General features: G+C 41.5%; 1 protein-coding gene across 3 annotated transcripts; it reads right to left on the minus strand.

The window, feature by feature from the left end:
- Positions 1-9,738: 9,738 nt before the first annotated feature.
- Positions 9,739-22,713, minus strand: SPATA18 (spermatogenesis associated 18). Of its 3 annotated transcripts, none has more exons than XM_064418175.1 (12): positions 22,463-22,713; positions 20,401-20,506; positions 20,219-20,295; positions 18,705-18,823; positions 16,745-16,846; positions 15,066-16,092; positions 13,917-14,078; positions 13,359-13,534; positions 11,590-11,710; positions 11,181-11,246; positions 10,333-10,372; positions 9,739-9,863 (listed from the first exon to the last, which is right to left on the minus strand). In XM_064418175.1, the coding sequence occupies exons 1-12, from the start codon at positions 22,547-22,549 to the stop codon at positions 9,853-9,855; spliced, it is 2,094 nt and encodes a 697-aa protein (XP_064274245.1). In that variant the 5' UTR covers positions 22,550-22,713; the 3' UTR covers positions 9,739-9,852. The 3 variants fall into 3 exon arrangements, with proteins under 3 accessions (XP_064274245.1, XP_064274244.1, XP_064274246.1); XM_064418174.1 differs by having other exon boundaries at positions 16,745-16,876; XM_064418176.1 differs by lacking the exon at positions 16,745-16,846.
- Positions 22,714-22,725: the final 12 nt, after the last annotated feature.

Below are 22,725 nucleotides of genomic sequence, written 5' to 3' on the forward strand. Positions count from 1 at the left end.
GTGAAAAACCCCATGTCAATAGTCCCTTTAGACAGGAACTGTGCTTGAAGGAATCTCAGCCCATGGGCTGAAATCTCTCCTCTAGGCATATTGCAAAACACAATTTGGGACTTTTAGGCAAAAGCAATTGTCACCACCCTAAAATCACTAAGGCAATACAGCAAGACCTAAACTGTGGCTTCAGCATAGAATAGTTATCTATCTTGAAAAGCAAAAGGTTTAGGGAAACCAGGTGGACCATATTATACACACTGTGACCAGTGAAGGCTGTCTGCTACCAGATAAGATTTTCAGTCACGCAATAGTTCAGAGAAACTGGAAACACTGAAATCTAAATTAGACAGGAAAGCTCACAATCTAAAGCTGCCTGATGTCTCTCCAGCTTCAGACAAACTTAAGGTCTCTGTTAGAAGGGGAAGGTTAAAAAGACTGACACCTCCTGAATGAGGATTTTACCATTCCTCCATCTTGGCCCAGCCCTAGAAATTTCCTTCCCATTCTTCCTTGTTTTGGACAGAATGCCTTCTGCTTGCAGCATCTCACCATCTGGTCCAGCCCAAAGGTACATCCCTGCTTTATCAGTTCAGCACCTCTTTTTACAATTTCACTTGAAAATACACATGCCAGATAAGGAAAAATTTCTTCCAGATGTCCGGAACTGAACATGAACTTATACAGAGAGAGGTGATATTATGTGATGAGAACATTGTGAGATGATTAGAAATAGAAAAAAAGTCTTATTTTAGAGGTCAGTGTTGAGCTGTCTGTCAAAACATTTTATGTATTTAATGTCTCCACAGAATTCCCCACTCTAACTATGCCATCCAGAATTCATCTAAACAAAGACTTGGGAACATTTCAGAAATATGATCTATGTATTGAAGAAAAAAACCTAAAAAGATGATAAAGACAAAACTCCCTTAAATCCAGCTTGGTCCTAGGATTTGTCCTGTCTAGCTCCAAGGGAGTGCCTTCCATGCCCACAGCTTCCCTAACAGAACTGGGTGCACCCCACCATGAGATATCAACTCAGCATTCCCCCCATGGGGACAAAAGTGAAGCGATAGCCTTTGAGTTGGAGGTACAAACTCCAAGTTACACAAGTGGGGCATTTTCCAGATGCAAGGCATGTTTGTTCAGCTCCTCACCACTACAACTTTCTGTACAATGGGAACAAAACAAATGCACCCCTTGTTCCAAAATCCAAGTGTGGTACATGCACATGATTGAATGCTTGCTGCCATAATAGTGGTTTATGACTTACTACATTTAGCCTGGTTCTTTGTAGCTGCATAATATATTTTATTTTGCTTCACAAGATACTAAGTCTGGTTTTGATTAGGCTTGTAGAGAGCTGTCAGAAAGTCAGACTCGAGCAAATAAGCCCCTGTAGGTTCTCTTGGAAAAGCTCATAAAATGTCTGCTGTTCATTTAAATTAGGCTCAGAAAGAAACACAAACCTGAAGGCTGCCAGTGTTTATACATTTGTTTAAGATTTTTTTTTCTTAAAAAAAAGGGGGCAGAGGAGGCTGGGAGAGGAGTTATTCTGGAAATAAACCTAGTCAAAGAGCAGCCATGGGCTGACCCTCATTTCTGCACAAAAAAACAAAGGAAAAACAGGCTTATACAGGCACCCTGAGCTGTAGCATAAATGCCTCCCATGAATTTAATCCCAGCAGTAAAGGAGCAGCACAACTACTTTGCAGACATTTCTGAAACTACTAGGTTGTGGCAGTGGCTAAAGAACACTTCCCTGTACATGGCTTGCTTAATCACAGTTTTTCTACACATCTCTGAGTCTTGGTTAAGCAAATTTGCCTGGGCCACAACCCAGATGGCAAGGCAAGATTTCCCATGGCACCTGAGCTCCTCCACATCTAGCTCAGGCTACCATGGGGCTACTGTTCCCAGAATGTGGTATCTGTCCTACACTTAAATGCCCCTACACACAATAACATTGCTTAGAATAGATATGTCAACCAGCCCCTTTTTCTTGTAGTGTACTTTTATTTTCTTAAGTGCTCACTGGTTTCTATATCCATGCTTTAGCTGCCAGGGGTGAGGGCTGCAGTGCCAGCTGAGATGATGACATGGCTCTGGCATCTTCAACTCTCACTCTGTGCTGTCTGAAACTCTCCTTACAGTTGGGTTTACTTTGGAGGCATTGCTTGAGCGCCTGTCTCCGCTGCTTCTGAGCCAAGCAGGCTGGCTGCTCCCTGCCCCTCTCCCTTTCATGCATGCACATGTGGATCCTCAGCTCTCCCACACCCCTGACTCACACATTCTCCATATGAAGATAATAGGCTCAAAACTTCATTTCTTTGCTCTGTCTCATCTGGGTCCCACAGGCTCCAGCACGTCCCTTCGCCATGTGCAGATCCATGGCTGTCCTCCAGAGCCTTCCTCCAGGCGCCTGCCTGCACATTTTCCCACCCAGCACCATCCCTCAGGTTTTGGGGTCACATCTCCTACTGCTGGGCTGCCATAAATCCAGCATTGCCTCCCAAAGCCTCTGGTTGCATGTTTTTTTCTGGGAGATTCACCTGACCACTGTACACATGTGCACACACTGGTTTTGTCTGCAGCTCTTGCTTGGCACTTTCTCAATGTGTTTTTGACCTCCCAAGCTGGGACAGAGGAGAGGAACAACCTCTGAGGTCTCTGAGGATGCAGAGCTTCCCCCAGGACCTCCACCAGCTGCTAGTCCTAACCTCTTCAGGGGTCAAATGAGCCCTGTCCTGTAGAAGTCTCCTGGCTTTGAGGCTTCTACTCTAGAGGGCAGAGAGGACAGATGTCCTCAGGGTTTTGATGACTGCTAATTATGTAACAGTTTGAGAAATAAGTAAACCTAAACACAACTTGAAGGTCCTGCACACCTGTCTTTAACCACTCTAGATCAGCATTTAAGTCCCCAGCAGGGAAATTAGTATATTGGACCTCAATAGGAGAGAATTCCTCTTTCTTTTTGCTGTCTGGCCATCCACTCAAATGCTTACAGAGGTGTTGTAGCAGCTGCATCTAAGCTACCAGAACAAGGTCCCTTGCTGCCCACTGCAGGGTCCTGGGGACAGTTTGGGAGTCTCTCAGTACTGAAACTTTCTACTATTTGTTCTTGCTGTTGTTAGCAGGAAGGTGGGAAGGCACTGGTCGGCTCAGCAGGGCAAGTGACAGGTGCTGCCCTCCATGTACTCCAAACCTCTCCTTCCCACCACATCAGGGTCAGGCTGCATTTGGATGAACACACACATGCTAATTGTATAAAGCAATTAATAGGCACAAAACATTATTTGTATCTTATCTAGTGTCAGCATTTGATTAATTGTTCCCAAAGACTGAGGCTTTTCAGACTTTCATTTTAATTAGGAGGAACAGTTGCCAAAAGCAATTTCTCTGAGGCAACTTTCACCATTTGTTGAAGTATTTATTTATCTGATATTATTCCAAGGCCAAGTTAAAAAAATAAAATTTAAAAAAAAAAGCCAAACCCAAAACAACAACAGCAACAAAAACCACCCTATAAGAACAGCCCATCTATTCAAATTCTGAGAAGTCTCCTAGACAGCAGCTAGGGGGGAAGAGCTGACCTTATGAAAAATCTCCTGTCCTTGGCCCAGCCAAATCTCCCAAGCAGCTTTGCTCCCTGTGTGCACTCCATGCTTTAGGGAGATAAGGAGGAAGCTACTTCTAAGCCTATTCAAAAATAAAGGAAAACTGTACAGTTACCCTCAAGAACATTTAAAGGCCCCCATATTTTAGGGCTGACTTAGGAAGGCTCTTAATGTAAGAGGCAATGTGTCTTTTCATCATATTCCCTCTAATCCTTCCTCCCTGTCCTTATTACACATAGGAATTTGTGCATGTAAACACTCATCCAGATGCCTGGGTTGTTTTTATTTATAGGAGATGATGGAGCTGTTCTAACTGCACAACACTTGGGCACTGAGAGTGATTCATGCTGTGCAACAGGACTGTGGATGGGTCCACACTGACTCATGGGACTAGGGGAGCATGTTGCACCAAGCACTGATAATGGTAAGGCTGCATCTGCTTTGCAGACACGTCACCTGTGAAATCCAGCCCTGCTGCACAAAAGGTAAGAAACTGTTCCTGACCCAAAGATTTTAGTCTGAAAGCTGCACAGTAGATGAACTGCGAAGGAAGACCCATGAGAACAATAACCATATCCTGTGGGTGCACACAGATTTAGATACATGAACAGGGTATTTCAGTGACAGAGGCAATCCTGTACATGGTGGCTGATTGCCTGTTACTGGTTGCATGATTCAGACAAGAAGCAATGGCACAAAATAGCCTGGGGAAAGTGCATTCAACCAAGGGAACAGACTTCAAAGCTCTGGATTACCCAGGACTTACAGATAAACAGCACAAATCCAGAATCATTTTTAGAAGGACATTTTTGCTTTGACAAATGTTATACGTATATTGTGGAGATGCCTATGAAGGCCCTCGTCAAATCTAAGGGGTAGGCAAATACAATTAAGGAAAAAATCATGTCTCAAGAAATGAGAGCCGTGTCATCAATAAATCAAAAGTCAAGGTTAGATAACTTATAAAATATTTCAATGTTATTTAAAGCTCTTGCTGCAAATCATCAGGAATATAACTTCTATTCTTTTCATGAGGAATTTCCAGTATTTCATTCTGTTAATATTGACAGAGACCTGTCCATTGAATGGTTTCCAATATTTCAACAAGTTTAGAGTGATACTCTTCACATTTATTTCTTCTCTTGGCCAAGTGGACATAAATAGAGTTAAGTAAGATATTTTCCTTTGCATCATCAAGCTCCAGGTAGCTACTTTGAAACTTTGTAAGGCTGTTTACTAAAATCTGTTTAGGCTGCTTAATGCAAAGAACCACCCTGCAGTAAGTTTTAGCAATAGAGGAACACACCATGATGCACTATGGCATTCACATTGTCATGGTATGCATGCAAATGGATGCCCAAAGTTCAGCATTTCTAAAAGATCTTAAGAGATTTCTAAAGGAAAAGCATTTAGACATCAAAAGACCACAAAAAAAAAGTGTGGCTGAATTAAATTCTAGGGGGACTCATCAATTTGAAATAACTGAGGTAATAAAGCTTATTAACTGATCACAGATAATGAGCCACTCCCCACACACTACAATGGTACAATGAAAATGGTAAGTGTATCACACAAAGCTGTTGTCAGGCCTTATCCTGAATACTGGACACCATTTCTAGTCATTTATGTTCAAGAAAGATGAAGTGAAAAAGAAATATACCCAGGGCCAACCAAAAAGGATAATCAAGGCAATGAAAACCTCTCTTCAAAGGAGATGGAAAGATTTGGTGGTTTCAGTTTAGAGGAGAAAACATGATTGCTCTCAACAGTAGGGCAAATACCAAAGGCAGGGAATGAGGATTTCTGAAGATAATCACACTGGCAGAAGAACAAAGAGGTATAGCCTCTTTGGCTATAGGAAAGGAATAAATTTGGGCTGGATGCAGAAAAAAACTTCCAAGCATTAGAGAAATTACATTCTGACCAACATTGTAATTAAAGATAGAGCATGGTGCTAAACAAACTTTCTTTTAAAACAGCAATTAATAAGTTGAAGAACATAATTACCTAAACCATTTGCTGTGACAGCAGTGTTCCCTCCAGCTGTATCCTGAGGGTTCAGCAGGTGCAATTGACTCTGTCTTTGATTAGAAAATGAACAGAGGTCCAGCTAAAAGCAAGGAGTACCTTCCTGATTCGAAGACTTTGCACTTCACTAAAAAATCTGCCAAGACGTCCAAAAACATCTATTTCAGTCATAGACAAAGGGAATAGTGAAGCAACTTGACAGTCAGCCATTGCAACAGAAAAATCACACACAAGACAACAATTTTGCAAGCTACCATTTTCTTGAACTTGATAAGAACTAGAAGCAATTTTAAAATAACAAATGCTAATTGTCAACCTGAATTTCAGTTTATATATGTTCTTTGAGAAGATTGGTCAGAATACAACCAGATAAATACCACTCACTGTGGAAAGACTCATTCATGTAATTTTGAAAAATTGACCCCTCAACAGGAAAAAAACCTAAGCTCAAACAGTTCTCCAATAATGTATTGATAGTGATGTTCATCTCACAACACATACATTAGGATTTTCATATTTTTATCAGGCAGTAAACTTCAATAGTTCAATCAGCAAGCTAATTCTCCATTTGACATCCATTGATACTACTTCAATCTGTGACTATTATGCATTTACTGGCAAACCTCACGATGGCAATAGCTTTTCAAATTGCAGTTGAAATTAAAACCTGATTTTTCTGTTCTTAAGGCAATAGTGCCATCTCGTGGGAAATATTCAGCTTTGTGTCTTATGGTGGGCAAAGGAGCCCAGAGCCTTTTTTAGACAAACAATTCCTCAAGAAAATGAGACGTAATTTTTTTTTCCCCTAAGTTGGTTCCCTCAGGTTAATACATAAAATTTCATCTAAAATGCCCACTAGCGCTTTCTAGTCACTCTGGTAAGGTTTCATAAGGTTTTTGCTCTGCTCCAAGGTGTTCTACAAACCACAGCCCCTGTCTGGGTACGTGACAAGGGAGCACAAGTCCTGCATCCTGCCAGGAGGGTCCCATGGGCAGGAGGGAGAGCACCCAGCCCATGTGCAAGTAGTGCTACCCTGCATTGTCCAGCAAGACCAGCCTCGCTGACCAAGTCCATACTGTGAGTCCTCGGCTCTACTGCACGTGTTACACACACAGGCAATGGCCAGTCACATCTTAACCCTGCTTCTGCTGGCAATATTTTTGGACTCTTTTATCCTCTCCTTTTAATGGCTTATTCGCTCTGTTTCTGCAGAGTCAAACAAAAACATCTCACAAGCTAGAGAGCACCAGACACCTTTTTACATTTAAAATGCTGTCTGTCCTGCAGAGTGTAAACAATGAGGATACATCTGGTTTTTCCACAAGCAGTGGTCTTCTTTATTTCCTTTTTAATAATGGGGATTATGCTTGCCCTTTTCCAGTCTATGTGAACTTCATGGGACTGCCATGACTTCTCAAACATGATGGATAGTGGCTTAGTCACTTCCTTAGCCAGTTTCTATGGAAGTTACTCACCAGATGTCAGGGACTTGTGCACCTTCAGGTTCCTGAGATGTTCCCAAACTCATTCTCCTCCTACAGCAGACAGTTCTTTGTGGAATCTAAGATCTTTACCTCAGATGCTTTTACAGAGGGTTTTGACCCAGACCATGGTAGGCAGTATACTGAGGGGGGACACCTAGTCAGGTCACAGTGGAGTGGGAGTAGTATGTAATAGAACCTTCCTGTATTTGGTCAAGTTTCCAGTTTTCCTTCTCTGTTGGTTCAGGATTTTTTTCTTATAAGGTCATGTTCTGAGTTCACCTTCCTGATTGGACCTGTGCCCCTATACCTGGTTGCATTTGCCTCACCCAAGGGGTCTTTGGAATCTAACCTCTGTACCCTGTGCCATGGTTGTTATTTTCATTATTAAAGTTTTTATTTTCTGGGCTATTCCATCATTCTTCTTTATTAGCCAGCTCCTCTCAGATAAACCAAGTAGGGGGATCATAGTGGGCTTCTAAGCCCATAGTTCTTCATTCTCCAAAACCTTGATTTCACCTTCTACAACTTTGGCAATGTGGCTGGAGCACTTGCTGGTGGAGACTGAGGCAAAAAAGTCACTGAATACCTCAGTCTTCTCCATGTCCTGGGTAACTAGGTCTCCTGTATTCTTCCTGAAAGGACTCACGTTTTTCCCTAGTCTCTTTTATTGCTGATGTACCTGAAGGCACTTATTTGTTAGCTATGATGCCCTTGGCAAATTTACTTTTGCTGGTGCTTTTGCTTTCCTAAACAGGCTACTTTCCCTGTTTCCACCCTCCGTAAGCTATCTGTTTAAGTTTGTAGCATGGAGCTCCTTGTTCATCCATGCAGGTATCAGGGTGTGCTTCCCTGATTTCATCTTTGTAGAAATACATTGCTTTTCACCCTGGAGAGACAGTCCTTGAATATCATGTAGCTCTCTTGGGCTCCTCTACCCTCCAGGGCTCTATGCCACAGCACTCTATCAAGGACATCCTTGAAGAGACCAGTCTGCTTTCCTGAAGCACAGGGTAGCAAGCTTGCTTCTCACTCTTCTCATTGACTCAAGGATCTCAAACTATACCACTTTGTGGTCACTGCAGCTCAGGCTGCCCTTGAGCTTCACATTCCCCAGCAGCTGCTCCTTGTTGGCGAGAATGAGGTCCAGCATACACCTCCCCTCACCAGTTTCTCCGTCACTTAGAGAAGGAAGTTACTATCAGTGCACTTCTGGAACCTCCTGAACTGCCGGAGCCCTGCTGTGTTGTCCCTCCAACAGGTGTAAGGGTGGTTGAAGCCCCTCATGAGGACCAGGGCTTGCAAACATGAGGCTGCTCCTACCTGTCTGTAGTGGGCCTCATTGACTCGGTCTTTCTGGCCAGGTGGCCTGTAGCAGCTCCCCACTAACAATGACACCTGTTCCTGCCCTCCCTTTAGTCCTTACCCAGTCAGCTCCTCCACGCCCAGGCCGAGCTCCATGCACTCCAGCTGGTCAACAGAGAGGGCAATAACATTCATCTCGCAAGCCTTTCCCTCATAAAGTGCCTTTGCCCTTCCATTCCAGCCCTCCAGACACAGGAACCATCCCACCACTTCTCAGGACGCCAATATGGTCCATAGCCCTGCTCTCTAGTTTCTCCTGTTTACTTCCCATCCTACCTGCTTTCTTTAGAATAGAGGATTTAAGCTGGGCCCCTGGTGAAGCTCTCTGCCTACAATGGCTGGAGTTCCTTGGTGCTATTCCTCCGGGTGTTCTCCACCGACCTGCACACCCTCTCCAGGCTCTGGTCATCTCTTTCTGGCTCAGAGAGCCAACTGGTATGAGTGGGACAGCATGTCATCCCACATCTTACCACTGTTAGATCTCTTCAGGTCTCTCCCATTTTTACACTTAAAGTGCAATAAATGCCCACAGTAAGAGATGACTGGAAAGGATTTTTTCACTGTATTCATAACAATTACTGATCTATCCATACAGTATGAAAGCCCATTAAGTGTGACACTGAAGAGGCCTCAATCAAATATTGCAAGCCTACAAATACTCAGTGGCACACTTTCAAAATACTTCTAGTATCAAACTACAAATTTTTATTATAATAATTTCTAACTTAGGATGTATTTAAACAAGGACTATTACTGCCTTGCTAAAGGACAAATGAGCATTCTTCCATAAATGCCAATAAAGCTCTGGGATTGCTGGACTATTGACAGTTTATGACTGCTCTGTGCAACTTCTGCATTGTAGTTAGAAAATTCAGTTTATCACAAGGATATATTAAAAGGCTGCTGTGGGAGACTGCCACATCCTATGATTGTCGCGTTTTCTAAAACTGTAAATAAGAACCAATGAATTACATTGTTTTCAACTAACAGCTAACCTCAACATTCTGCAACATTCGCCACTTAGGTTATATTAAACATCCTATCAAGCTAAACTGCATCATTTGGAATCTGGGGGAAGCAAACATTCTAGACGCAAACATTCTATCTCCACCTGCAAGATTTCATAATTCCTGAGAGCTTTGCAAATTTTGCCGGATGATCCTGTACTGCATGCACTTTTTTTTAAACCAAAAGAGTTTCGTTTCTAAAATTACAAATAAGCCTTCTATAGTTCTAAAAAACACACTGAACACAAATTCCATTTGGAGTGACAATTGCCATTCATTGAGAGATTTGAGGCATTTCTGAGGAGAAATGGCACCAGCAAAGTCGATGAATCCAGTTGTATTGCACTGCAGGAAGATGTTGAGTTAGCAGCGTCCTATGGAAGAAAAAGGTACATTTCAGTGCTACTGTATTTTCTAAATCTCTAAATTGGGTTGGCTTCAAGATAGGCACACATTCATATTGCCTGAAATCCCTCACTTCACTGTCACCACTTAGCCATCTCTTTGGAATTTGAAAAGCAGGAAAGGAAGACAGCAGATTTGCAGTAGCTTGTGTCTCTTGTGTAAGGAAGCATGTTTTACTTACTACAGCACTGGCCACAGTGAAGGCAACCAGCAGACAGAAACCATGACAATGGTCCAAATAGAGTGAAAAAACAAGCTTTCCTCCAAGTAAGAAATCTCAGCCTTTTTCCATGCATAAAAAAAGGCCTACCCAATTTAAGACTTCAGCAAGTATTTCAGAATCAGAGACATTCAACATGTTATTTTGTTCTTTTGTTTGATCATTCAAGGGCTTAATGTGAAAACCATGAGTCACTAGGAACCAATATGCCCACTTACTTTTGACCCTCACTGTTGAAAGACTGCGGCTTCGAGCCACCTGCAAGACAAAGAAACGGAAAATCAGGTGTGCTAAAGAACTGTAACCAAAAAAGCCACCTGGGGATCCATCAACATTCAGAAAATCTGCATATTTATCAGTGCAGCTCTACTAAGTCAAGTTCAACAGCTTTCTAGTTTTTTTCCACAGTCTGCACACACAAAAAAAAAGGGAGTCCTACCAAAAGCCTCTCACATTTTCAATATTCACATTTTAAGTTGAGGGCACAAATGGCATTTAATAAGATGGGCTAACAATTAGAAAAATGTACACATATTTAACAGAAATAATTTAAAACATTTTGTAACCATACAATATGCAGAACTCCACTAAAGTTTCATATATCTTACTTGTACCACCTTCCCTTCCTGCTCACCTTACATTTATTTTTTGCCCTGTTCATGCATTTTGTAAATTAGGAGTAAATTTAGGTTACTAATTCCAGGAGGCAGAACTATGTGTTGTATATGTACTCCAAAATGACTGAAACACTTCCAGATGATGCAATTATTTACTCAGAAGGGCACTAAAGCAATGGGAGTAGGGGCAAAGCACTCCAAGATACACAGTTGATACTTCTGAGAATTTAACTATGATCTACTTCTCATACAGTACCTCCACTCATCATTATACCAGGCATTAACTACCTGTCAGTTCAGCTTCACTTCATTTGAGACCATCAAGCAAAGGCACTTATTTCCAGTGTTAAAATGTACATGTGGCACATCAGCATTTTTAACAGGTTGCCTACATTCCTAGTTAAAATACTTGATGCTGTTAACACTATAAACATTCAACTGAGGCTTACTGGACCACACAGCAGAGGACGGCCACAGCTGCAGCTTCTGCTCCTAATTCTGCATCTGCGAGGACACTACAAGAGAAAAGTTTGACAAACCTCTTCTCAGAGAGTTTTAATAAAGACAGACTCTGCAAGCCATGGCAGACTTGCCATGCTGGAGACAAGGTTTGAGGACAGAGAGGAAACACAGTAAGCTTTCCCTTTAGAACAGGCTCTGACAACAGCCATATATCTGCATAATTAATACATTAAGGAAAATAGAACTATTCATCCTATATACAGGATGAGACACTAAAACCTAATTGATATTTGATATACTACTCCACCCATCTAGGGAACAGTTAAAAACTTATCTTCTTAAATTTTAAAAACCGTGTTGAAATCTACTGACATATTTCTTGAACAAAATACGTACCGTAACCTTTTTAGTGACTACCTCTCCCTTCACAATTACAGTACCATCTTCTATCAGAGCAGGCCAGACGTGATAGGCCACAAAGGGAGCTGTGAAATCTGAGTCAAAGCTACGATAGTACCTGTTGAAACAAACAGTGCAAGAAATGTCTGCATATAAGTGCCAAAAGACAAATATGTTCCAAATCATCAATGTTGATAAAAAGTAGCTACAGCTCTAATATTTATCCACATAACAAAAGTATGTATTCTTTATGTGGTCCTGTAAAAGAAATGGACTTGGAAGACAGACTTAGCAGAATATACTGTTTACTTATACTGCTAGACATTCTAATAAAGCCATCTCACACTTCAGAAGGCCACTAGACCTTAATTTTTGCATAAGCCCCACACAAGCCAGGGCCTCTATGTCCACTGACAGATTAAACCTTCTGAGCAGCCATTTGGCAGACACAGTCATCCCCTCTTTCTGGAATATCTTGCTAGAACAAGCCCCCATAAGGATAAATAACACATCTGGCTTTATGGATTCAAACTCAGAACAAATACCAAATAACAGAAATTGTATTAAAAGCAATGCATTTATACTTTAGTAATGTATTACAATAGCAAATTATATAAAACAATGTCATAACCAGAGGCACAAAGCAAGGCATAGGGAACAACGATGTTTGGCTGGCTCTTTGTAGAATGCTATCACATGTAATAAACAGAGATATTTTAATTTCTACAATTTTAATTCACCCCATCTGTGTGTACCACATATACATGCCATACATGTGAACATATACATATGCCACATTTATCTAGCTAGATAGACACATGTATGTGTCTCCCACAGCAGCACAATAAAACATATTACATGTGGTTTCTTAAGGCCATACAAACCAAGTAGGTGGAGAAAGCATCTCAAGACTACACCACAGTGTTGGTGCTTCTTAATTTAGCCAATAGCTTTGAGTGTCAAAAGCTAACTGTCCTGTACTTGGATAGCATTATTGAGTAGTCCTGAATGATTTTGTACTCTCCTGTTGAGAGTCTACTTTCATCTTCTCTACTTCTCTCCTTGACTTCTCAAGCCCTTTGCGACCTGGGTTCCATTCTATTCTGAATTATTTCTAGAAATCTCCTTAGTGATGTAAGGTGTTTTGCTTTTTAGAGTAATTTTTAATGACCTATCAATCCCATTAATTTTCTAGACAACATGGAAGCACCCTACAGCTCTCTGTCTGCTAAAAAAGCAGCTTGACCCTACAGAAAAAAGAAAAATTATTAACAAAATTCCCATTTTTAAGAGGCCATTTTAGTTTTGCCCAGCTCTAAACCAGAAGAGATGGGAGCATATTAATACTTGTATGTTGTACAGCAGCCACAGCCTGAGGTTGCAGCAAACATGCTGATGATCCTGGTAATGACACCAACTGCCAGATCTCAGTAAACATGACTTTTACAGAACAGGCCAGTAAGGAGGAAGAAAGATTCAAACATTTTTAAAAAGGCAGATAGAGACTAAGCAGGGAAAGCTGATGATAATTTTCTTCTTAAATGATAAATTTCATATGCTCTTGAGACTGAAGTTTATCCAGAAAATTGCTCTGCTGTTCAATTAAAAAAAAAATTTTAATGCTTATGTACATGCTAGTATTTACACACTATCCTAAGCCTTAAAGACATACCAAATTCACACTCTTGAACTGCTATATTAATTAGGAAACAAATAGACTACAAAACCTTTAATGGTAAGTCTGACTGAATATAAAGATTTCTCACATGTTCCTGTTGAAGCATTCTCCATCAACACCAAAGGAAATATCAAGAGGAGGAATGAGTGTCTGCATTGAAAAAGCCAAACAGCACAGCTCTCGAATCAAATTGCTGATGACAACGAAATCAACTTCTCCTGGACATGGAAGCTTTGGGTTCTTGTTCAAGGAGCAAACCACCTCCTGAAAATAAACATACATGAGTAATTTGCACTCACTAACAAGTTTTTTTCACGAGCAAGTATAGAAATCCCCCCTAAATATGCCTCTCAGCTTTCTACATTTAAAAATCAGTATGAAAAGCTTATAGTAATGTTGCCCTGGACTATTCTAGAAAACAACAGCTTCAGAAAGAATGTGCTGCTATAAACAAACCAAACTAGCTATTATTAAGTCATACATATACTAGTCCTAGCAATATTGTTCTAGAAAGTAAACTGCTACAAAAGTCCATACAGTAACTCTTTTCTCCTTCAGGTTACAGTGCATTTCTAATTTACATATTCTGAATTTACTAGCTCCTGAAACAGATCACCACATCACTTCCCCACTGCCCTTGACTTACATGGACACTGCAACAAACGTCATACAGATCCTTGTGGCAAGCTATATAATCCAGGACAGCAACTTCAAAAGCTGTAGGTGCCCCTCTGTAACATACAGTCAAAGTGTCTTTCACATTTATTTTGACCTTCCAGAAGGCCATCTTTGCCGCACGGAAAGATTCCTGCAAACATAAAGAACATCTAGTTAAATACAGGAGACCCAGTTTAATTTTTTATCAGTTATCTGAGAAAATGAATTTAACCCACTATCATCAAAATAAGGAGGAATATAATATACTGTGTAAAGAAGAAAATTAACTCAGGAGAAAGGAATTCTTTGAGTGTAATTTATTTGCAGAAGATTGAAAAGCTTCCCTCCTAATCTTCTATATTTGCACAGGATTCCATCACATACCCATGATCAATGCAGTCACATTCAAAGATATGAGTAACAGCATTTTATGTGCCACAGCCTAACATGTAAGACAGGAACACCTCCTTTGTTGGGAAAAGAGGTTGAATTGGAGAGTGTAAACTGAATGACAGTTGAAAGAAAAAATCTTCAGTAAGCAAAATGTCTTGGGATCACAGAAATTAAGAGATTCTGCCTCTCTAATACAGGTATGTGTTAAACCATTTTTATAGAAAAGAAGATTCAATACAGAAAAAACGAAGACTTTCTTCAAACTGAGTTAATGGTACACGTGGGATATCTACATGGTTTCAAGGGACCCAATTAATCTAAAAAAACACATAGCTACAAGCATAAGGAAAGCATGATATGGAAAGATTTTGAGCTTTGTAGTTTTGTAGTATTTAATGCAGCATTCCCGAAAGAATTTTTCTAACTAAGGCAATGTTGATCACTGCAGATACCATGTACTTTTCAGACCAAATCATTTGACCAATTTCAGACCAAATTTCACTCTTTTAGTACCTGTATAATAAATCATTGACCCTTTCCAATCTTGGGACAGGTCAGGCAGGTCACTACATTGAGAATTCAATGTAGATGTGCGGAGGGAAGAAAGAAAAATCAAAATAAAAAAGGAAAGCTTTTCTTCTCTGCACTTGACAGAAATGCTATTTTACCTACAACTTAAACCAATGCAGACATAGTATTTTATAACACACCCCCCGTAAAAGCAGAAATAATATTTCTTTCTCACCACAGCTGCAACATATATTATCCTCTGCACCGTCTCCAAGTCACAGAAGTATCGCCTCAAAGCGGCCTCTGCCTCCAAGCGTTCTTTAGCGTAAATGAAGTTATAGCGAGCTATGAGGCAGGCGCGGTGTGAAGCGCTGCCCCGCCTGATCCGGGGAGGTGAACAGGGCCTCACGCAAAGGGCGCGGCACTTGGAAGGACGGACACAGGGCCTGACACAGGGCCTGACACAGGGCCTCACACGGCATGGTGGAGGAGAGACACAGGGCCTGACACAGGGCCTGACACAGGGCCTCACACAGGGCCTCACACAGGGCCGGACACCGCACAGTGGAGGAGAGCAGGCCCTCAAAGCGCATGGTGGAGAGCAGGCCCTCAGACGACATGGCGGAGAGCAGGCCCTCAGACGGCACGGTAGAGGAGAGCAGGCTCTCGGACGGCATGGTGGAGAGCAGGCCCTCAGACGGCACGGTAGAGGAGAGCAGGCTCTTGGACGGCATGGAGGAGAGCAGGCCCTCAGACGGCATGGTAGAGGAGAGCAGGCTCTTGGACGGCATGGAGGAGAGCAGGCCCTCAGACGGCATGGTAGAGGAGAGCAGGCTCTTGGACGGCACGGTAGAGGAGAGCAGGCCCTCAGACGACATGGTAGAGGAGAGCAGGCCCTCGGACGGCATGGAGGAGAGCAGGCCCTCAGACGGCACGGTAGAGGAGAGCAGGCCCTCGGACGGCATGGAGGAGAGCAGGCCCTCAGACGGCATGGTAGAGGAGAGCAGGCCCTCGGACGGCATGGAGGAGAGCAGGCCCTCAGACGGCATGGTAGAGGAGAGCAGGCCCTTGGACGGCAAGGTGGAGGAGAGCAGGCCCTGACAGGGCATGGTGGAGGAGAGCAGGCCCTCACAGGGCATGGTGGAGGAGAGATACAGGGCCTCAGACTGCACGGTAGAGGAGAGCAGGCCCTTGGACGGCACGGTGGAGGAGAGCAGGCCCTCACACGGCACGGTGGAGAGCAGGTCCTACCACAAGCAAGCCTACGACACACGTGCAAAGAAGCTTCATGTCACTTTACCATCCTCTGATGCTTTTCCCTATGGCAGCTTTCTTCATCAATTTAATTTTTACAAGGTTAAGGTGAGTTTTGAGCCAAAGAAATTAAAGAAGTTACAGCTGTTTAGTCTAATACGAAGGCATTTTCATAATATGTTTTATAGCCTAAAGCATAAATGGTAAAAGTAAAGTAACTTGTAAAGCATGTAAGGCCAAGCACTTTGTTCCTAGGAAACACACTTTTAACTAGTAATATTTTGGAGATTTGTTCCTTTTTCAGTAGCACTGAAGAGTACTGCTGAAGTCAAACAAGTAAAAATTTAACGCTACAGCTACAGAGCAGAACTCTTTAAAAGAGGACTCATTAAGAAAAAAACTCTCTATTTCACGCATTTACTCTCCATGTATTTTGTAAAGATGCACTATTTGCTGTTTTGTCTCAAACCTAACATAGTTGCTTTAAAATAAAATATTTTGGCACTAGAACAAATAATCTAAATAGTTTATGTTTCTTCATAACAAAGTAGAAAAAACTTGGCTTTTGTGCATATTTCAATTTTAAATGAGGAAGAAATTCATGCTACCTAACACGACCGATTTCTATGATTCAGTGACTTCTCTGAGTAAGGCCTCTACCTGCTCTGGATGACAGACTTTCTGCAATCCAGCATAGCAATCTCATCCCGCAAGTTCTCAATCTTCTGCTCATACTCATCCAGTTGCTGTAATCTCTTTAAGCTGCATGGTTCAGCACGGGAACACTTCAGACTTAATCACACAAAACAGTCAGTCTCAAGATGTCCTTCTATCAATGTAAACTATCTATCAATTAATCCTCATCATCAAACAAAAGGAGCAGAAAAAATAGGAAAATTATTGAGCAAGCTCCTTATGTTTGCTGAATAATTTCAGCATGCTTTCCTTATGCTGAAATACAGGAAAAATCCGGAGTTTAAAAACAAATGAAACAAAGCAGACCCTTGATCTTACTTTAAATTGTATAAGTGTATTGTGTCAGGGAAGTAGATATAGCACTGTGTGCTATAGGAAAAATCACTGGTTAACATTTAGCATCCTTATGCTAGCTCAGATGATCAGGTCTAAAAGAAAATAATTTCTTTCTCATATTTAAGATGTTAACTAAACCATCTCAATTTTCTTTCCCATGGATTAAGAACCTATGTATTGTCTTCTATCAGGTTCTTGGGCTCTTTTCTTTGCTGAAATATATTAGCCAGTCAAAAGATATCTCAGATGTTATTCAAATAATACCAAAAGCTAACAATTCCTCTCCTGCTGTCCCCAAAAGAAGGAATGATTCTTAAAGATTGGCCGACAACCACTGAAGCAAATTTATCTTCTGTCCTTTACTCTTAGTTAATATTAAAAACTACCCCAACATCTCTGCTTTCCCTCCAAACACCAGTGTTACTGTTGTGTCTTACCAAAAGCGGAAGGAAAAAAGAAAAGATGCTTTCTATTCATTTTGGTGTTCACTCTGTCCTTCCTTTTCTTTACTGGAGGACCCTGGTGAGATTTTTTTGAGGATCTGAATCAATAAAAGCTCTAACACTTATCAGTTGACAGGATTCTTGTTCCACCTTTTTAAGGAACAAGCTGACTGAGATGACCACAGGTAATAAGGCCAGCAACATCTGCTAAGAGGAAAGACTGCCCAGTTCCATCCTAAGTCAGCTCCTTCTGGAAGGACTTCTAGCAGAACAGTAGTAAAAGAGGGCTAAAAAATTCTACTATAAAGGACAATTGGGAAAGAAAAGCAAGTTTGGGAAGATGAGCTCTAGAAATAGGCATGGGGAAAATCCAAACTTGACATTCTTGGACTCACTTAGTAAGGGCATGAAATTATATGACTTCAGGTACTGACCCCAAGACTTGTGGAACGTTCATTGTTCTCATGGTAATAGGATGCATGAGAATGTTTCTGCCACTTTGTGCTACCTACCTCTTAAATGGCCATGGAACTGGTAATAACTGCACAAACTTGTACCTGAAGCAACTCAGTAATTTTTATATTATAATGCTCCACAAAATATGTTTTATGTAACTAGTCAAAAACTCTTCAGGCCTAGTCACTTATCTGGAAATACAACTCTCTTCCTCCATCTTATGTCAGTGACTTTTATCTTCTCGGGTATTTACGTATCAATTACATTGTCTAATTAATTGTGACATGTTGTAGGTCCTTCAACAAATATTACACTGTAGCTACTCAATTTTTTGTTTAGGGTTTGCTCAGCATGCAACATCTCATAGACTATATCTCCACAAGGGACTGTCATGGACTATACAAAACTTTTTTATGTAGAATACTGTTTGTTTTTCAACAAGAATACTGGCTTGTTTTTCAACACCTCTGCCAAAAGCAAAACCTACCAAGTCAATTTATTAATGTGGGTGTGACTGTATCATTTGTACACCACTTTGGATATATACACATGATATAGAGCTCAGATGCATTTTGCAACTCTGCTTTTAGGCCAGAAATAAAACATTTTACAAATCTCCATCAATATTTAGACATCAAAGGAAAAAAAACCAAAAAGCAAACAGAAAGAACTGCAGTTAATCTCCCTACTCTCGTTCCATCTGGTTGATCTGCGCACGGGTTTCACTTAGTTTGTCCTCCAGGTCTTGAAATTCACATTTGGGTTTGCAGGCCAAATCTCTCAGCTGTAGTTCTCCTTCAGTTGAATCCTACCAGGAAATTAAGTCACATTGCTTGAATGTTCTACCTTATAGATTTCTTCAGTAAAGTACTAGAGCATAATGGCAGATATATTTCTAAATATTTCAGTAACAACCATTCCTAAAGAAACTGAGAACAAAAGCTATTGCATTCTCTCTGAGACATAGCAATACCTTTCAGGCACATCAAAGAAAGACTCAATTACAGAAAGTAAAATATTCACTTATTTTATACCTCATGGTAGAAATTATGGAAGATCAGCATATGCAGATTTAGTGCCTGAATCATCAGAACAAAGCATTTTGCAGATGTGTTGCATAGCTGGTTTTTTTCAGTTAGTCAACTTCTGATTGACTAAATCACCAACTAAAGTAAATTTTTTGGGAATTCATGTATACAAAACAACAGAAGAAGTTATTAGAACACAGAAGGCAAGTATCATTCCAGAAAGCACACTACTATACATGCAGCTGCCTTTAACAACCCATAGAACAGCCAGCTACTACCGGAATTAAAGGAGTAACTGTGCAACAGGCTTTTCTTTAAATTTTGAATGACAAATCTGTAACTGGTATTCCTGGTGTACTGTCATTCAATAACTTTGTTGTTTTGTATTTTGTGGGGGTTTCGGCACACCACCACTCCTGCTTTATACTAGACTCTGAGTCTTAAGGGATATCCCATTTTATTTGTTCTATTTTAATTGTGAAATATTTTGACAGAGCAGGTGTAAAAAGGAGAAACCAAAGAACATGGAGACATCACTGTCAAATTTCAGGATCTTGAAGATCTTCTCCTAGCCTGAATTAGCCAACTCTCTTATTTTCTTTCAAACCAGAAAGCCACAAAAGATCTGTCTTTTCTGTTAGTATCAAACTGTTAGTATTACAACACCCTCAGTAAATACCAAATACATATGAACTCCAAATATCATGGCAGGAGCATGGTGGTATCATGACACACATGAACACTTCTTTTTTTTAACTCTCTAGGAAATCATATAATGTTAAGATATCCTTAGAGTTTTTTTCCTTAAAAAAAAAATAGGAAAAGGAGCTCACATATTAATGCATGGAGTTTATGCACAACTTCAGCTTACACATGTATTTTCACAGTGCTATTTTTTCTAAAAGAGATACGGCATAAATACTGTTATTATGTCTCTGCAAATGTAAATGGCAAATCTGTACCTAGAAAAGGAAAGCAGTATAATAACACAGACTTCTCATACAAAGCAAATTCCTCCATAATAGCATGGTTGTCTCCATAGGTGTCTCCACACTAAGGACATATTTAATTAAGTAAAATCTGAGGGAGGCTAATATTCACAGAAAGTCATTAAAATGCTTCCGCAGGTATAAATTCACATAGTTCTAGTCCCTTAAAATAAGTTTCTTACATACCTGAGTAAGGTTGTCACTTCCTGAAGCATAGCATACACTTGGCAGGAGACAGCTTTTTAATTTTGCTGCACATTCATCTAAGAAAACACATTAAGAAATGGTGAGAACACTTACAGAAAAAGCTAGAGTTGGAAAAAATGGCACGTGAAATATGTTAGTAATTACACAAGGCACCAATTTACCTCCTTGAGATGTTTCATTGAGAATTGAGAAGAGCTGCTTTTGAATTGCACTGTTCAGTTCTAATATTTCACAGCATCGGCTCAGATTTTCATCAGCAGAATTCCCCTGTAAATTAATGCGCATTATTACATCTGTGTGGGCTAGTTCTTACTTAGTTATTCCTGTTACAATCATGGCATGTACTCCCCCATAATTACATCTTCCCAACCTTTTCTTACTGGATCCATTAGAATACTCATTTTTGAATACTCATTTCTAATAAGCAAATGAGCAAAACATCAGGACTTCTATGACCCAGTTCATTCACTACTTGAGAAAGCGTACTCCTTTTCCATCATAAAGAGTATGCAACTACAAGTTGAAGTTGCATTAAAATCTTTTAAAATAATAATCTAGTAGATTGTTGGATTTTTAAAAATAGCCAAAAATCTGGTTTTCCATATTAGCTGAAATAATGCATATAAGGTTCTTATCTTGCTTTGTCAGCAGTCACATGAAGCCTCCATGCAATTTCACCTGATTTATAAGAGTTACAAACTGAAACATATACTACTGAAGGAGCAAAACCCAGCATTATGTCTAGGAAACAGCAAAACTACATCACTTTTGGTAAATGCAATTTTGAAAAGGAGCTGATGGGGTTAATCTGTTCAGTATACTACTGCACCTGCCAGAAGAATACACACTTTGTACCTGCTTTCCTTATCTTTACCCGTAACTTGTGTATCACTTTCCACATAGATCACCCTCTAGGTCTTCAGGTTTTAATGACTCCATATGGTTTTTACATTTTAATGACTCCATATGGTTTTTACAAGCTTCCAAAATAGCTGAAATTCCCACCCATGCCCCCATCAGCTTGTCTTTTGATTGCTGCAACATGCTTTCCTCAGGCCTTGGGGGAGCGCATAAACCTGCTCACTTCCACAAGAACACGGCTGCAAAATGTATTTTTCCAGTTCCATTTTTACAGCAACATAACACGGTGTTTCCATCTGGCAGCTCCTCTTTTTCTGCAACAGTAGCCTGAAACTGTTCATTTCTCAAGACCGTAAAGACTGTTCCTAACCAACTTATGATGGAGAGGTCAGCTCCCACTGCTGCTCAGCCCTCCTAAGGTCTACCTCCAACAACCATTTGTGAGACTTTGAAATGCATGACACTGTTCCTCCTCTGGCCTCCTCTGTGGTAGCTTTACCAGCTATTCCCAAACTCCTTAAAACTGCCCTTTGCCACCTTGCAGAGGGTTACACCGGCTATGTAACTGTAACTCCTATTCAACCATGAAGTAAAAGAAAAAAACTGATTTCCCCTGAAAAGACTGCCTCTCTTTTCTCACCAACCACAGCACACACAGTAGGCGGTTACCGACTCGTCGTGACCAACTGTCTGCATCCTGAGGGCACAGAAACTTGGGGATGCGGGACAGAAAACTCTGTCAAGATTTTTTTCCACTGAGCAAAGTCACAGCTGCGAAGTCTCATCTTTCCCTAATTTTACACCTTCTCTACTGCTTCGCTGTTTCACCCCCTCAGTTTCCCGTTACCCCTTCACGGATCCCGCTTCAGCCACCGGCAGCCTCCTCCTCGTAACGGACACTCCTCCCCCCCGCCCCCCGTTCTGAAGCCGATTGGCGGCCGTGCTGCATGCTGCCTTCCCTCAGCCTTTCCCTCGAACAGGTTTCCCCATCCAGAAGAGATGGGATGCTGGAAAAACCCCTTCTCACTTTCAGCAGCCTTTCTCCTCACGCTCTCCTGACCGTTCCTGCGCCCCAACCGTTCCTTCTGAGCACAAGCCCAACCGTGCTCCTTCCACCTGCCGTTTTCAACGTTCCTTCTCGCCTAAGCACAGCCGGTACCGATCAAATCTCACTTTTAACCTCCAACCCTTGTTTTCAGGGAATCTTGTCACGGACAAAAAGCTAAAAACCGAGGCTGTGGGAGCTCAACAGGTGTTAAAACTCCGCTAACTGGACGCCCGTGCCGGGCAGCGTCCCAGATCGGCGTGTGGAACGCCGAGCGAGTGCCGCTGCCTCTGGCCCCGGACAGTGGCAGGACTCACCTCGTAGTTCTGCTGCCAGCTCTCCAGCTTCTCCTGCAGCTCCCGGGCTCTTCCCGCGCCCACCAGGTTCTTTAAGTCTTTGGCCATGGCTAGATGTCAGCTCGCTCTGCTGTCCCTCCGGGAGTATTCTTCGGGCGGCGCAGGTGTAATGGAGATGGTAATGCCAGCCCGGCCCCCTTCCCTGGGCTTGGCCGCGTCCGAGGGCCTCTGCAGCCGCGGTGGTGTCGCAACGGCTGGCGCGGCGGTGCCGGTGCCACGGTAAT

This window comes from Passer domesticus, chromosome 4, assembly GCF_036417665.1.
Source record: "Passer domesticus isolate bPasDom1 chromosome 4, bPasDom1.hap1, whole genome shotgun sequence".
Lineage (NCBI taxonomy): Eukaryota > Metazoa > Chordata > Aves > Passeriformes > Passeridae > Passer > Passer domesticus.

Excerpts from the sequence above, each read along its gene's own strand:
- SPATA18 (XM_064418174.1), bottom strand. The coding sequence starts at position 22,549 with ATGGCCAAAGACTTAAAGAACCTGGTGGGCGCGGGAAGAGCCCGGGAG. Across the intron at positions 16,093-16,744 it reads AAGTCTGTCATCCAGAGCAG|GCTTGCTTGTGGTAGGACCT; the intron begins GTAGAGGCCTTA and ends CGTGTGTCGTAG. Across the intron at positions 13,535-13,916 it reads ACGTTTGTTGCAGTGTCCAT|GAGGTGGTTTGCTCCTTGAA; the intron begins GTAAGTCAAGGG and ends GTTTATTTTCAG.